Here is a 17500-nt window from a genome sequence, read left to right as displayed (position 1 = left end):
CAACAGGGTGCCTCTCCATCCTCTTCTTCTCCCATGGACTACTTTCTCCAGGAAGCCTTTCCTGCTCCCCAACTGGCTTCTTCTTCCCCAGATTACCTTGTTATTTAATTTATGTATACTTCTTATTTGCCTGTTTATACATTTTTCAGCTCTCCCTGACCTTAGACCTCAGTCTCCTCATTTGTAAAATGAAGCAGTTGAGCTAGATAGCCTCTGCAAGTCCTTTTAGCTTGAAGTCTGTGATCTTGGAAGGTTGAGAAAATCACATCATTGAGCCCCCAACCTAGAATGTAAATCTCTTGCAGGCAAATACTGTTTAATTTTTGTCTTCAGAGTATTTTTATAGTAATTCAGAAGCTTCAGCACATTGTATAGAATACTGGACCCAAAATCAAAGAGACCTAAGTTCTAATCCTTTCTCAGACACTTATCAGCTGTGTGACCTGAGGCAAGTCACCTATCCCCTTTCAGCCCAATTTCCTCATCTATAAAATGAGGATACTAGCAGCATTTACAGGATTATTGTTAGGATCAAATGTAAAAAAAAAAAATAAAGCTATTTGTAAACCTTAAAAAGTGCTGTATAAATATTAGCTATCATAATAATCATCATTTCCTCCTGGGTTTTAATCTCACTTCTGGTGTTTGCTGTGTGTGATTTGCGGTAAAACTTCTCTGGGCCTCGGTTTACTCATCTGTAAAATGAGGGGAGTTGGATCAGATGGCCTCTGGCTTTCTTTCTGCCTTAGTCTATAATACTATACTCTAAATCATATATTTTCTTTTTCAAGTTTAGAAACTGAGGCCTGACAAGAGAGAGAAGATGTGGCTTGATCTCTCTTGAGCAAAAGCTCTTATTTAAATTCACCTGAGCCCTCTGCCTTCTCCCAGGGTGCTCTGTGCTCTAATAGCATAGAGTATAATGAATTTCCTTGGTATTCATGTGGATGCGACATGCATTTTTTAAAATCAGATTTCCATTGTCATTTCATAATTAAAGGATGCTTCAGCTGGAGTGTTACCATATATTTTAATACAAAAGCAGGTCCCAGAATGTCTCAGACAATCTGTGGCAAATTTCTGAGGGGGAAAAATATATGTCATGGTAGTTTAATCATCATTGCTGGCATGCATTAACATATTCATTCCAGTCCTACTTTGGCACTGGAGAGCCATCCAGGAGAAGAGTGAGAGTATCTGGTCATTAAGGTTGGAGTAAGCTGGTACTCCTGGCTCCTTGTCTCTGACAACAATTCCTGTCCATGATGTAGCGGAGATCTCTGAAGTAACTTAGGACAACTTTGACCCAGCCAGTCTGGGGGTGCCCTTGGACTTTAAGAAGAAAACCAAAGGAGGGTCAGCTCATTTAAAACTTCGTAGCCTGGTCCATTAGCTTTTTTATTGAATCTTTTGATAACTGTATCTCAATATCATTTTTTAAAATCCTTTGTACCTTATTTTATGCACATGAAAACAGGATTCTGGAAAGGGGGTCCATAAGCTTCACCAGATGTCCAGGACACACACACATGCATACATCCACAAAGTGAAGAGCCCCTGTTTTCAGGTGTAGTCAAGAGCTATTTTTTATCTGTTGAAAGACCATAACCAGGACTCTGTGCATCTCTAGAATGAACCCTTGACGAGGAAAAAATTAAACATGGTGCTTGGGAAATTGAACTTGTGGCTGTTTAATCACAGAATGTCCGAGCTGGAAGGAGCCTTAAAACAGGGAATGTCAGGACCCAGATGGGTCTTAGAACAGGGAAGGTAAGAGTTGAGAGAGCCTTGGAACATGCAGACATGGAAAGGGAGGCACAGAGTTGGAAGTGATTTGCTCAAGGTGGTATAGCCAGCAAGCGGCAGACCATCTTCACAGAGCCATCATGACTTCATCGTTGGGGGAGGTAGAAGGATTTTAGGAACTCATTCAGGTCAATCCCCCTCAGTTTTACATATGAGGAAACCAAGGTGCAGAGACATTAAATGACTTACTAATATTCAAACAGCTAGTATCACAGCTGGAATTTCTAGGCCAATGTCCTGCCAGCCCACACTCCATCACAATGCCTCACTGTTCATTGCAAAATATGTGGGTTGGTCCGGATGGTCCTAAAGTGCTTCTCAGTTCTATTTATCTGTGGCTACAATGAAAGCAGACTGAAATCCTTCTTACTAAGAATCCACTTTAGTGAAATGTTTCTTCTTGACTTTGGCCAAGGCCACAATCAAGTGCAAGTTTCTGAGGGTGAAAAATGAACAAAGAATGTTTTCTTTAAACATCTGTTTCTTAGAAGGAAAGGAATGAGAATAATTGCTAGTTAGTAATTTTTTTTTTAATTTCCATTATTGTGCTCAGAGTTCTTCAAGTGCTGACCTAGATTGAGGCTGGTCTAGTGGAAAAAGCTCCAGATGGGAATCAGTTGCCTGGGTTGAGCCTCAGGTCTAGCTGTTACTTATTACTTTGGTCAAGTGTGACGTGGGCCTCAGTATTCTCATCTGTAAAATGAAGGAGTCTCATGATATTTAAGATACCTTCCAGCTCTAAAATGGCAAATGAATAAATGTTAACATTTCTACTAAGTGCAGAGCACTGTGCTAAACAGGGGGCCCTGAGCTCCCGGAGTTTGCATTCTTGTAGAATAAGACAATAGGGATGGGGTAAATAGAAGCTAGGGAAGGGTATTTGGGTTCAAAAAGTTATAGAAATGATGGTTGTTCAGTCGTTTCAGTCATGTCTGGATCTCTGTGATTCTATTTGGGGTTTTCTTGGAAAAAACACTGGACTGATTTGTCATTTCCTTCTCCAGCTAATTATATAGATGAAGAAACTGAGGCAAATAAGATTGAATACCTTCTCCAGGGTCACCCAACTATCAAGTGTCTGAGGCTAGATTTGAAGTCTAGAAGATGAGTCTTCCTGACTTCACACCTGGCACTATTCCATGTGCAGCTCAGCTACCCAGTGAGGAGTAGACTGTCACAGCCACTATGGTGGTATTCATGGGATTACAGTTCCAGAACTGGAAAGGGTTGGGGGAACAAGTAAGGCGCTAAGACACCTGACTGAGATGACTGAGGAATGAAGGAAGCAATTTCTGGGGCCATTCTGAAATGATGGACCACCAGAGGCACTCATTAATCTGACCAGTGATGCCCAGGGTAGAAGCTCCAGAAATGATCCCCTAATGTTCTTTGAGTCTCAGTTTCCTCATCTTTGAAAATGAGGGGATTAGGTTACATGACATCTAAAGCCCTTCCCATATTTAAATCCTGTTGACTATTGCATGCCAAATGTTGGGAATAGAAATTTTAAAAAGGGGAGACGGTCCCTGTACTCACAGAATTTATGTTCTAATGAGGGAGTGTTGGGAATGAATATCCAAAAAGGAAAGTTCTTTGTAAATACTAAAGTACCATGGAAATCAGAGTTGGTATCTACATTCCCAGCTCTTACCACGAGGCCTATCACATAATATGCACTCAACAATTACATGTTGATTAATTAATAGATTAGAAAAATAAACTAATAATTCATTTTCTGTTTCAGTATTGGCAAATTTGCCCCACAACTTTTTTCTCATTCTAAATTATAATAGTTAGAAAGATGATAAATCACACTTCCCTCATCTTAACTTTGCCAACACCTCATTAACTAACATTCCTCTGGTGCTTTTCAGTTTTCAGAGGCCTCTCATTTCTGTTTCTTTTTATAATTTTTATGACATCTTTGTGAGACAGGCAGCAAAGGGATTGTTATTCCCATTTTATAGATAGGGTAAATGAGTTTTTTTTAAAGTTGATGTGATTCACTCTGTCCTCCACTTTTCCAATTTCAAAAATCTTTATTAGGGTCCTATCATGTGCCAGGATCCATGGCAGAACTTTAGTATACAAAGACAAATATGAGAGAGTTCTAGCCTCAAAGAATTTATATTCTAGTGGGAGATTTTTTAAAAAATGTATGTAAGATAAATATAAACACAGACCCATCCAAGGTCAGGATGAGTCAATGTGTAGAAATAGGAATTCATGGGAGTATTCAGCCTCATTGCTGCTACATTTTTTTGTATTTCCAGCTCTTTGCGTAGTATTTGAAGCATGGCAGATATTTAATAAAAACTTATTCACTTGTTAACTTTGATAACAATTCCAATTTCTGCAATGCTTTAGTATTTGCAAAGCACTTTTTTTTTATATTGGTAGTGCAATCCTAACTATCCCCCATTAGAATGTACATTTTTTGAGGCTTGTTATTACATTCCTGTTTTTAGATCTGTCCGCAGTGTTTGGCACACACTAAGTACTCTTTAAAAAGTATTGATTCATTTTGGGGTGAGAAAACAGAGTATCAAAATGTGAAGTAACTTGTACGTAGTCATTTAGCAAATGTAACGGCAAAAGCCAGAGATCATACCTCTATCTTCTGACCCTGAATCCAGTGTTTTCCCCATTATATTCCACAATATCATGAGTCATCTAATGTAGTATGTGGTGTCTGTAGTGTTAGGTACAAGGAGGGGCATCGTGTGCCTGAAGGGGGGAAAATGGAGTTAACTTGTAGACAACTTTGCATTTGAGGATTCACACTGTATTTGGAAATGGGAAACTATGCAAGTTTAATCTATTGTTATTGTTATTATTTTCTATCTAGACAAAAGTTCCCTTGTACATGGGGAAGAATACTTTGTTAAAAGTATAAAGAATAGATAGAATTGGGGGTACCTAGCTTGTACAGTGGTTAGAGCACTGGTCCTAGAGTCAGGAAGACCCAAGTTCAAATGCACCCTCAGACATCTACTAGCTGTGTGACATGGAAAAGTCTTCTCATCCTGGTTGCCTCTGAATCTCCATCTATAACAAGTGAGCGGGAGAAGGAAATACTAAACCATTATCTTTGCTCATAAAACCCCAAATAGGGCCATGAAGTGGTAGACATAACTGAAATGACTCAACAACAACATTGGAATAGGGGACACACTCAATGCAGGGAGACCAGTTCAGAGGAGAATATAGAGTTGAAGTCATACATTTAGCGCTGAATAAGACCTTCGTAATCCACCCCTCTAAAATTTAAACATGAAGAACCTGAGTCCTGATGTAGGAATTTGCTTAAGTTGACACAGATGGTAGGTACTTCATAGAGGCAGGATTTGAACCCAGGGTCTCTGATTTTAAATCTGGTGTTCCTTACACTCTACCATGTGGCCTGATAGAATTTAGGTAAGATATAAGGTAGGGAAGCATGGTTGATGACCTTGAAAGATCGATCAAAATCTACAGCTCTGATCTTCTGCAGTTGGCATTCTGACTTTGTCTTTGAGGAAGAGAAAAGTGGGCAAATTTGATAAACCTGTCATAAGCCTCAAGCCTAAATGCTATTAGTATTTCAGGTTCACAAGAGACCTTAGAGATCATCAAATCTAAACTCTTTTTTTCTTAGCACATAACTAATGGGTATTTAGGTAGATAAGTATGTAGATGAGAGAGAGAGAGACAGAGAGAGAGAGAGAGAGAGAGAGACAGAGAGACAGAGAGACAGAGAGAGAGAGAGAGAGAGAGAGAGAGAGAGAGAGAGAGAGAGAGAGAGAGAGAGAGAGAATTTATTAAGTATTCTAAGTATTCACTATATACCAGAAACTGTACCAAAGTACCTGGAAATACAATTACCAGGAAGGAAAATGATCCCTCCCCTCAATGAACTTAAATTCCAATATGGGAAGACAGCATATAAAGAGCTGGAAGGGATGAGGATAAATATGGATCACAGAGACATGGCAGAAAAGTCTGAAGCCAGCAGAGAAGTAAGCATAAATGGTCTGGGAACTTCCTAGAATAGTGGTCCAAGGCACTGATTGGAGGAGAAAGCTATAAGATGAGAAGGCTCTTAGGAAAGAGATGAGAAAATTCTAGAAAGACAAGAACAGTTAGAAGAATAGTAAGTTCTAGATTGTTAAAGTATTCTGCCATGATGCAATGGATAGAGAACTGACCTTGAACTAAGGAAGGCTTGAGCTCAAGTCCCACTTCTTAAATTCATTAGGGCTGTGACAATGGGCAATCCGTTTAAGGTATATGAGCTTCAGGTCACTCTTCAAGGCTACAAATTTTGGATTGTATCAACATTCATTGAAGAGGGTTTTATACCAATAAAAAGAAGGAAGAAAATTAGTTTTTACTATGTGTCAAATACTGTGCTAATCACTGTGTGTGTGTGTGTGTCCCCCTTGATATCAAAACGTTCACATTCTAATGCGGGGGACCAAGATGGTAGTGATGGTGAGAAATAAAGGAAATCACAGCTCCCTGATATATACTGTTAAATATCTGAAACCCAAACTCTCATTCTTCAAGTATTCTATTCCTTCTACTATACCTCGCTACCTCTCATTTTTCTAAATTTTGCAATAGCATCTCCTTAGGAGGTCCCAGTGCTTAGTCACTATAAACAATTTGTGTGTTCTCTCCTTTTACTTTCACCGGGTGCTTGAAATTAAGCCTTCCCTCTGTTGTGGAGGAAAAATGCTGGTTGACAAGTACACCCATTTACCTTTATAAATTCTACATAAACGAGTCTCTATTATGCCTCCCAGAGGATTGAGAGATGGTTCAGCTGATGCTAAAGGCTAAATGGACCGTCTGCTTTCTGATTGGCTTTCACGAATGTGGATCCCTCCCTGCTGGTGGGGAAGCCTGGACCAGTCTGTGGATAAATATGCACTCACCATCCCTCCCCACAAATCATTACCAAATTCCACTGACAGCCTCCTTCATATTCTTTGGATGGGAGCTCAATAAAGATCGGAATAGCTGTCCTCCCTTCCTCAAAGTGGAGATGATTGAGCTGTGGCTCAATTTTGGACAGCAGCACACTTAGATTGGAGTCCAGTGGAGGAATTCCTTCTGCCTCTGTCTCACTTTAGGCTTCCATTCATCTGTTCTTCATTCTTTCAATGGATGGTTATTTACCTCCTAACATTTGTATATCATCCCTTCATCTGTCCACTCAACTCTTCAATCAATACTTGTTTAGCACTTACTGCTTATAAAGTTTATAAAGTACTATTTATGAAGTAGCATTCCATCCTATTCTCTTCCAATAAATAATTGTTTAATGTCTCTTGTTTATGCAACATTCATTTCTTCAATAAACACTTATTGAATATATCATGCAAGCTTTTCACTCATTGAACAGGCATATGCTAGTTGAATGCCCTGCTGGAGGTCCTGAGAGGGGTGTCAAGTTTAGGCAAAAAAAAAAAATTTCCATGGTGCTCAGCATTTGACTTTGGCAAGAAGTGAACGTTATGGGAAGCATTTGAACAATCCTGACTCATTTACCGAGAGTTTTTATTTCTTCTTCAGAAAGGCTCAGTCAGAGAAAAAGCTTGCAGGAAGGAGCATTGAGGTGGCTTAGATAAAGAGCAGAATCTGAAGATGAGAGGTCCTGGGTTCAAATGTGGCCTTAGACATTTTCTGGTTGTGTGATCCTAGGCAGGTCACTTAACCTCCATTGCCTAGACCTTATTGCTCTTCTGCCTTGGAACCAATACTTTGTACTGATTCTAAGTTGGTAGGTAAGGGTTAAAGAAAAAAAGCATGCAAGATCCCAAGATCCATCCACCTATAATGGAACCAAAAGGTATTAGATGTGAAATCCTGCAGGACCTTATGTTAAGTATCTTGGCTGCAAAGACAAAAAAAAAATCCTTCCTTCAAGGAACTTATATTCTCTGAGTATGAGTAAACAACATACACATGTAAATTCAAACAATCAAACAACATACAAAAGAGAAAAGGAAAAGGCAGGAATAAGCATTTATATAGCGCCTACTGTGTGCCAGGCACCATGCTAATACTTTACAAATTTTATGTCATTTGATAATAATAAAACAAAGATCCTAAACTCTGCTGCTGTTTCCTCCTCCCACCCCCCACAGACGGAACCCTCTACACTTCCATCTCATCGCTGATGCCATTGCCAAGCAAATCCTGGCCACTCTCTTCCAAACATGGATGGTGCCTGCCGTGCGAGTAGACTTCTATGATGCTGATGAACTAAAGGTAAAGGGGGTTGGGGAAGAGCTTGAGCCTTAGTAGCCTATTAAATGAATATGGTTACCTCATTGGTTTTGCAGGGGCAACAAGGTAAACTCAGTTAATCACAGAGAATGTCTAACTGACCAGTCAAGATATTGTCATGACTAGTGGCTCAGAGGACAGAGAGCCACATCTGGAGTATAGAGGACCTGAATTCGAATCTAGCCTCAGACACTTCCTCAGGCATGTCACTTAACCCCAATTGCCCAAACCTTACCACTCTTACGCCTTGGAACTGAATCTTAGTATTGATTATAAAATAGAAGGTCAGAGTTTAAAAAAATAAAGAAAAAGAAATGTCATTACTATACTCATACTTTAAAGGTGTTCCTGCATTCTTTGTATGTGTGCATTTGTTTTTTTTAATATATTTATTTTTAAGATTTAAAAAATTTTTTTTTGAATTCTAAATTCTCTTCCTCACTCCCTCCTACCCCCTCCCACGCTCACTGAGGAGACAAGCAAGATGATATCCATTATACATGTGAAGTGATGCAAAATATGTTTACATATTAGCTATATCTCAAAAAAGAAAGAAAACAAGAAAATGATACTTCAGTTTCCACTTCAAGTTAATCAGTTCTGTCTCTGGAGGTGGATGGCAATGGTCTCATCAAGAGTTGGAATTCTCTTGGATCAGTGTATTGATGAGAGTAGCCAAGTCCTTCCCAGTTGATCATGATTACAGCATTGTTGTCTCTGTGATCTCTTGGTTTTTTTCACTTCGTTTTGCATCTGTTCATTTTGCTCTTGCCATCCCCCCACCCCCAGTTTACTAGTCTGTTTCTTGACTTTTAAAATTAGGTTAAAATTAGCCTCTGCTCGCCTGGGATTGGGGAGGCACTGTTCCAAGCTGCAGAGCTAATTCTGGGGATCTGTGAGGTTTATGGTGCTGCCAAGGTGGTGTGATCCTGGAAGAGACGCGGCCATTGCTCTCCTGGTCTTTACCCAGGAGAGGCTCCTGCTCTCCTGGAAGCTTTAGCACTCTTCTCCCCCCAGAACTGCTGCTGAGCAATAGAGCTGCTAATTAGTGCCAGCTGCACCCAGCGCCAGCAAAGAGTTTCCTGTAACCTTTTACTGATCAGTTGTCTGCCTCTCTTACTGTGCCTCAGCTGAGAACTCCTGAACTGCTGCTCCTGCCACTGTCCAGGCCACCTCTGGGGCTCCTGCCTCGCCAGTGTTACAGACCACTCTTGTAGACCTCCTAAGTTGTCTTAGGCTGGATGAAAGTCTCACTCGGATCTTTGTTGTCTCCACTCTTCCAAAATTTAATCTGAGGAGTTATTTTAAAATTGTTTGGAGGGGAATATAAAGAGTTCAACTGGATGAAAGTCTCACTCAAATCTTTGTTGTCTCCACTCTTCCAAAATTTAATCTAAGGAGTTATTTTAAAATTGTTTGGAGGGGAATGTAGAGAGTTCAGCTGGATGAAAGTCTCACTCAAATCTTTGTTGTCTCCACTCTTCCAAAATTTAATCTGAGGAGTTATTTTAAAATTGTTTGGAGGGGAATGTAGAGAGTTCAGCTGGATGAAAGTCTCACTCAAATCTTTGGTGTCTCTACTCTTCCAAAATTTAATCTGAGGAGTTATTTTAAAATTGTTTGGAGGGGAATGTAGAGAGTTCAGGTGGATGAAAGTCTCACTCCTCAAATCTTTGGTGTCTCCACTCTTCCAAAATTTAATCTGAGGAGTTATTTTAAAATTGTTTGGAGGGGAATGTAGAGAGTTCAGCTGGATGAAAGTCTCACTCGAATCTTTGTTGTCTCTACTCTTCCAAAATTTAATCTGAGGAGTTATTTTAAAATTGTTTGGAGGGGAATGTAGAGAGAGTTCAGCTGGATGGCTACCTCCAATCTAACATCTTGGCACTGCACCTCTGCTCCTTCATCTCTGCAATCTATGTCTATGGAATTTGAACTCTGATGGATTCTTCCAGGCTTATAAAACCTGAAATTGGGACCTGGAAATTAGGCTAGATTCCTCTCTTACAAGAACCAGTATGGGTCAGTTAGTGACAAGGCAATGAGTTCTTCTTAAGCCAGAGTAACTAATAATGCAATCTGCAGTAGTGAAAGGAATTTCTAGACCAGAGAAATCACAGCCTCTCAAGATAATCATTCATAGGCTTCTAGATTCAGAGCTAGAGGGGACCTCAGAGTTCTCGTTGTCTAAGTCTTTCATTCTATGGAAGAGGAACCAGTTGCTCGGTAGCATACAATTCATCTTTGGCAAAGGTAGAATTTGAATTCAGGCCCACTGACCCCCCGAACAAGTGCTTTTCTCAATGTATTATGGTGTCCTAGAAGAGACCTCAAATTAGATAGTCTGGTTTTTATATAGCTCATCCACTTCATTCTTCATAATATTGTGGGGTAGAAATTTCAGTAGAATCAGGGTCAGAATTTCATTCTTGGCCATTACTATCTGTATGACCTTGAATATATCCTTTTATTTTTCTGATTCTCACTCCCCTCCTTTATAAAATGAAGGGGTCACACACACACACACACACACACACACACACACACACACACACACACACAAACACACTTTTCAGGACAAAATTAAATAACAGACTTAGGAGTTTTTGTCTCTAGTCTCCGTGGGAAAGACTAACCACCACACTTAGGAACTTATCCCAGTCAGAATTGCCAGGCGAAAACAGAATAAGTCATTATCTTTTCATTGCACGGTCATAAAGTTTTAACTAGATCCTGAGATGTAGGCCCAAGCTTTTGATTTCCCCCTATCTCAGCTCAGAGCTTGATGAAGAGGCTCCAAATGGAGCTGGGGGGGATTGGTGTAGTAATTGCAGTGCCAGGCCAATCTATTCGGAGCAAAAATTGATGAACACTCTTAAAAAGGGAAAAACCCAAATTTCACCAATTGCTGAGCTAATTAAGCTAGGAGCAAAGCATGCCTCTTACCTCCCAGCATCTCAAGCCAATGCCACACAGGAAGGGTGAGGAGAATGGAGGGCAATATCTGGCAGAGGAGAATTCCCGTACCTTCTTGTTAATTGCTCCACTTACTTCTGTCTTTACATCTCTGTGTCCCCTCAAGAATTGTAAAATACACTGTTTGTGCACGTGTTTGTGTGTTTGTAGAAAGAGACAAACAGAAGGAGAAAGAGGTGGGAAAGGGGATTTAATCCATAAAAAGAACTAAACAGCTTAGTTTGCTTTTCTGTTAGCATAAAGTAGATTTAAAATATATATGTATATATATTTATAGATATATTTGATACCTTTTGTGTTTACCTACATTTTTCAATATATCTCACCCTGATTCTTCCTAACAAGTCATCCGTTATCAGAGATTAACACAATGCCTGGTGTATACTTTTAAAATGTTGTGATCGATTGACTGACTGAATAAAAAACGAGGCAAGAGAGGACAACTGGATGGATAGAGATGGGAGGTCCTGAGTTCAAGTCCAATCTCAGACACTTCCCAGCTGTATGACCCTGGGCAAGTCATTTAACCCCCATTGCCTAGCCCTTACTGCTCTTCTGTCTTAGAACCAATATACAATATTGAGTCTAAGACAAAAGGTAAGGGTTTAAAACAAGTGAGGTGGGGAGAATTCAGCAAAATTAACTAATACATCAAAATAGTCTAACAAGTGTTATATTTCTCATCAGAGTGTCCAACATCCATAAAGGATGAAAAGAAAGTGTCTCCTCCCATGTATTCTTTTGGATCAATTTTGGTCATTAAAACTCCAACTCAGTTTCTATTGTTTTTTCTTCCCAACCACATTATCAGACAGATAGTCAGCAAGCTTTTGTTGAGTACTTTCTGTGGCAGGCACTGTGCTAAATGCTAGTGATATAAAGAAAGAGAGGCAAAAAACCATTCCTGCCCTCAAGGAATTTATATTAAAATGGAGAACACGACATGGAAACAATCCTTTTTTACAAGGTATATGCCATGTAAATTGGTGGTTGTCACTGGGAGAAGGCGTTGTCATTAAGGGGAAATCAGTATAGATTGCTTGTAGAAGTTGGGATTTTAGCTGAGTCTTCAAAGAAGCCAGGAGGAAAACTGTTTCAGGCATTGACTGGAACCAGTTGCAATCATTGTGTCTTAAGTGTCATGTCTTCTCATGATTTTCTACATTTGATATATTCATCATCTCTTCTTGTTGTTTAGTCCTTTTAGTCATATCTACATCTTCGCGGTGCCATTTAGGGTTTTATTGGCAAAGATACTAGAGTGCTTTGTCATTTTCTTTTCCAACTCATTTTACAGATGAGGAAACTGAGGCTAAAAGGGTAAAGGCCCAGGATCACACAGCTGTTTCTGAGGCCAGATTTGAACTCATGAAGATGAATCCTCCTGAGTCCAGACCTGGCACTCTATCCACTGTACCACTTAGTTGCCCCAATTCATCATCTCTTAGAAAGCAGTAATCTTCCTTTGCATTCCTGTACCATCACCTGTTGTGCTGTTCCTGAATAATGGACCCTCACTTCATTTCCAATTCTTTCCCTCTGCAGGCAGGTCTGCTACAAACATTTTGATGGATATGAGGTCCAGATGAATTTTAAAATCCTTAATTTCCTGGCCACATGGTTCAGTTGGGGAGGCAGTGTGGTACCTCAAAGAAAGAACAAAATACTAGCACTTGAGAGACTTTGACCTCGGCCAATATATTTTATTTCTCTGTCCCCCTATCTTGAGATCAAAAGCCTGAGAGCTGGCCATGAACTTAGGTGTTAGTTAGTTCAATTCCCTCATATTACAGATGGGTCAAGTGAGGCATAGAGAAATGAAGTGGTTTATCCAAGGTTATTTGGTGAGTAGCAGTAGGTGTGAAGTAAGGTATTCTGATTCAAAATTCAGTGATCTTTCTACTATCTCGTTCTTACCACAGGGATGCAGTTATTCAGGAATTTTAGGGATATAGTATAAGCAGGAATGTTTCATACATAGAATTATAGGAGCATAGTTAGAAGGTACATTAGAAGTCATCAAGTTCAAGTCAATCAAATTCAGCATTTGCTGAATTTGCAAAGAAGAAAACTGAGACCCCAAAATGCCCAAATTTGAACCCATTACCTCTGGCTCTTGTTCCAGCACTCTCCCTATTCATCATTTCATATAAAACCCATAGAAGGTCAATTAATCCAACAAACCCAATTCAGCTTTTTTGATGTTTTCAAAGAACCAGTAAACAATGATACCAAACATACCCTCATAAGCTCTCATCCTACCATCTCTCCCTTCCCTTTTTCTCAGTTGTCCCCCTACCCTTCAAGAATGTGCTAATAAATGTTTAACAATCTTCTCTCTGAAAGAAAAATAAACTGTACACAGAACAGACTTTGAAGTTTCAACTGCATTATTAGCATTTTCTCCAACACTTTCTTAGGACTAGAAAATCAAGAAAACAATAAATCAAGCCTTGATTTGTACCATTTGCTGATTTCCATGATGTAAATGTTCTCCCTGAAAATTCATCAGTTGATGCAAGCTAGCTTCAGCAAACCCCTGCCCCACTTCCAGATTTAGGTCTTTTAAGATCACAGATCACAAGTTCATACAGGTAGATTCTGAAGGATACTCAGAGACCATCTAGTCCAACCCTTTAATTTTACAGATGAGGGAACTGAGGCTTAGAGAGGGAGAAGTGACTTCCTATGGTGTCACAGGTTATGACAGAGGTGTGATTTGAATGAAGTCTTTTCAATCCATAGCTAGTGTGAGCACCAAAGAAATTCTTCTCTCCACAGTATTAGAGTCAACCGATCCCTAAATTCTTTCCCAAGGCTGTAATTTCTAGCTACTCCATGTATGCCTCTAAAGAGAGGCAAAACAGTCCAGTGGATAGTGCTGAATTTGGAGTCAGAAAAAATTATATTCATATTCTGCCTCCTTTAGATAGCATCACTGTGATCTGAGTAAATCATTTATCCTCTCTTTGAGACTCTGGGCCTGTGTTCTGCAAATCTTAAACTGCTATATCAATGTAGAAGATGATTTTCATGAATAAAAACCAAACTTACAGTGAAGGAATATGCTTATGACTACAGTCCTTAATGATAGTCTGGAACTTCCAAATTCCTGACTTTGCCTGCCAATGTCTATGGAGACAGTGAGATATTTACCTATGCAGATACATTTTTTTAGATTACTTATGTTTATTTTTTTAATTTGGAAATTTTTATTTAATTCAGAATATTTTTCCATGTTTATATGAATCATGTTCTTTCCCTCTCCTTCCCCGCCCCTCATAGCCAACATGCAATTCCACTGGGTTTTATATATGTCATTGATCAAGACCTATTTCCATATTATTGATATTTGCACTAGGGTTATCATTTAGGGTCTACATCCCCAATCATATCCCCATCAACCCATGTGATCAAGCAGTTGTTTTTCTTTTATGTTTCTGCTCCCACAGTTGTTCCTCTGGATGTGGCTAGTGTTCTTTCTCGTAAGTCCCTCAGAATTGTCCTGGGTCATTGTATTGTTGCTAGTAGAGAAGTTCATTACATTCAATTGTACCACAGTGTGTTTGTCTCTGTGTACGACGTTCTCCTGGTTCTGCTCCTCTCACTCTGCATCACTTCCTGGAGGTTGTTCCAGTCTCCATGGAATTCCTCCAGTTCATTATTCCTTTGAGCACAATAGTATTCCATCACCAACAGATACCACACTTTGTTCAGCCATTCCCCAATTGAAGGGCATCCCTTCATTTTCCAATTTTTTGCCACCACAAAGAGCGCAACTATGAATATTCTTGTACAAGTCTTTTTCCTTATGATCTCTTTGGGGTATAAACCCAGCAGTGCTATGGCTGAATCAAAGGGCAGGCAGTCTTTTAGTGCCCTTTGGCCTATGCAGACAAATTGATGGTTCTTCATATATGCCCTACTTTCTGTGTCGTTGGATGACAGCCTCCCAACTTAATCAACAAGCACTGGAAATACAAAAATATGCATCAAGTATCCTATTCTCAAGGAACTTCATGTCTATTCATGGCCTCCATTCATTCATTCATTCAATAGATATTTAGTAAGTGAATATATTATGTTCCAGGCATGGTGGCAGGTGCTAGAGATATAAAGACAAAAAGATATGGTTCTTGCCCTCCAGGGATTCACTTTCAAACTTACCCTTGACTTTCAGAATATCTAAGTTTCTTCAAAATTTAGTTCAATGGCAATCTCAAACACAATGACATTTCCTATTCTCCTTAGCATCTTAGTTTTCAGTGCCTGGTAAATTGTATATTATGTACATATACTTTATTCTTGTATTAATTATAATTATATATATAAATATAAATAATATAATTATATATAATTAAATATAATTATATTAATAATATTCTTAGGATCATATAATTTATATATGTGCACATACATACTTATTTAAATGTGGGTCATGTATATATATATATACACACTATATATATATTGTAAGGGGGAAAAGGGGTTAATTATAAAAAGGTTGGGCTGGATTATTCAGAATTAAGGTCACCAGGAATTTAATTAATTCCAAAGAGATTTATTTACAATTTATTTACAAAATAAAGAAAGAGTGAAGTTAAAAAATCAGAAAAAGGATAGGGTAAGATATCTAGCCTAAGCACTAAGTATTTTGCTCTGACCCCTGGCTCAAAAAAAGGCAGGGGAGTTTAATCCTTAACTGGAGAGGCCTTGGCCCTTGTAGCTGAGGACCTGGGAATGCAGGGAGTGTTTCTCAATAGGATAGTCTGAAGCTAGTCTCTTCAGAAAATCCAGGAAAGGAGTCAGCCATTTTCACTCACCATATGTCAGTCCAAAGGGAGAGATTCAAGGATGGTGTCACCAGGAACAGGGTCTCACATCCAATCAGCAGATTCTTCACCAGCCTCCAACTCAAACTCAGAACTCTAGAAGTCATCATCATCTCTCTGAAGATCTCAGATGATTCTCAGACGAAATCTCATGAATCTCAGATGATTCTCCTCCACTGGAAATTGTAACTCCCTTTTAAAGACACTTTCTTTTGTGTCACTTCCTGTGCCTTCCTCCACTATTTATGTGGTCAAATCATAGTCTAAAGCTTTGCTTAGGACTGCCCAGGGGCAGCCAGTTGATTCTGATTCATCACCCACTATTGCACACGTGGGTCACAGACTTCCCCACTCAACTATAAGTAGGGTGTTTACACTATTGGTGATTAAATCTAAAAATGGGCAGGGAGTTAACTTCATTTTCATAATCAGAGGAGAGATTTAATTTAATCTTCCCTATATATCTATATACCATTTTGCCAACAGAAGGACATAAGTTCCTTGACAGCAGGGCTAGTTTCATTTTTGACTTTATATCCCCAGTGTGTAGCAAAGTTCCTGGTACATAATACATGCAAATTAAATGTTGGGTAAATAATGGAAAGAAACAAGTAAAAAATGCCAAGTAGGGCATTTCCATCACAAATAAACCTGAAATCGAAGAATCTTGACAGATCCCAGGTAAAGATTCTATCTCTCTAATAGGTAAGGCAGAAGGTAAAAGCCCTAAAGAAGCACCCAATGAGTTTTGGTGGGACCCGTTATTGTGCAAGGAGGAATCGTGGAACACATTAATTAGTTATTACAGAACCTGATGCTGAGAAGTGTTCCATGGGCTGATTGAGTTCCCTCTGATGACCAAAGCATGTTGTCATGGGACTAGCCAAAAAAAATAGACCCACAAAAATTAATGACACCTTTTATCATCAGTTCCTTGTTGGATGTGTTCTGGTGAAAGATTCTTTTCACAAGGCTGAAATAGCATGTGTCCAGTGGTCAAGCCCACTTTGAGTAACCTAGTAGGGAATTCCCTCTCTCTGGTGAGGACTAGGGAGAAAGTCTACCCTTGTCAAGTATATGCACATGTGAACCCTTGACTCACATTATAGAAAAGATTTGTGCATAGGATATGTTGACCAAGATGGCCTTTATGATCCCTTCCATCTTGGAGAACACCATGATACAGTATAAAGAAGTCTCAACTTAGAGTTAAGAGAATTTGAGTTCAATTCCACTTAACTACCTGTATGACCCTTGTCATCACTCAACTCACTGGGGCTCTGTTTCCTCATCTCTAAAATGAGGGGGTTGATCTAAATGACCTTCAAGGTCCCTTGTAGCTATGATCCTAGGAGTCTACGGGGAAGAAAACCCTTAGATCCCCATCTCATGACACTCGTGCCTCCACGTTGTCGGGGGGCTATTCGAAACCATCAGATAGCTTGTTTTAAGCCTACTAAGCATTCTCTCTCTTGATTTTTGTGATGGGGCCATGTGTGATGCCTCATCTTTTCATCTTGCTTCTGCCTGCCTGAAATGGTATCGAGACGGCGAAACCAGCGTGAGCGTGACTCTCAGCTCAGGGACATAAAAGTGGCTCCGATAATGGC

At 39.4% G+C, this 17500-nt stretch overlaps 1 protein-coding gene across 2 annotated transcripts in view; it reads left to right on the top strand.

Annotated features, from left to right (window-relative positions):
• Positions 1–17500, top strand: part of LARGE1 (LARGE xylosyl- and glucuronyltransferase 1) — a 612082-nt gene that overhangs the window by 320858 nt on the left and 273724 nt on the right. For both annotated transcript variants that reach the window (XM_001366359.3, XM_056798822.1), the window contains one exon: positions 7941–8064. In XM_001366359.3, coding sequence (XP_001366396.1) covers positions 7941–8064 — 124 coding nt within the window. The remainder of the gene's footprint in view (positions 1–7940; positions 8065–17500) is intronic.

Source organism: Monodelphis domestica, chromosome 5 (genome assembly GCF_027887165.1).
Source record: "Monodelphis domestica isolate mMonDom1 chromosome 5, mMonDom1.pri, whole genome shotgun sequence".
NCBI classification, from domain to species: Eukaryota; Metazoa; Chordata; class Mammalia; order Didelphimorphia; family Didelphidae; genus Monodelphis; species Monodelphis domestica.
The sequence above is the reverse complement of the archived record's forward strand: the minus strand, read 5'-3'. Positions and strand labels throughout refer to the sequence as shown.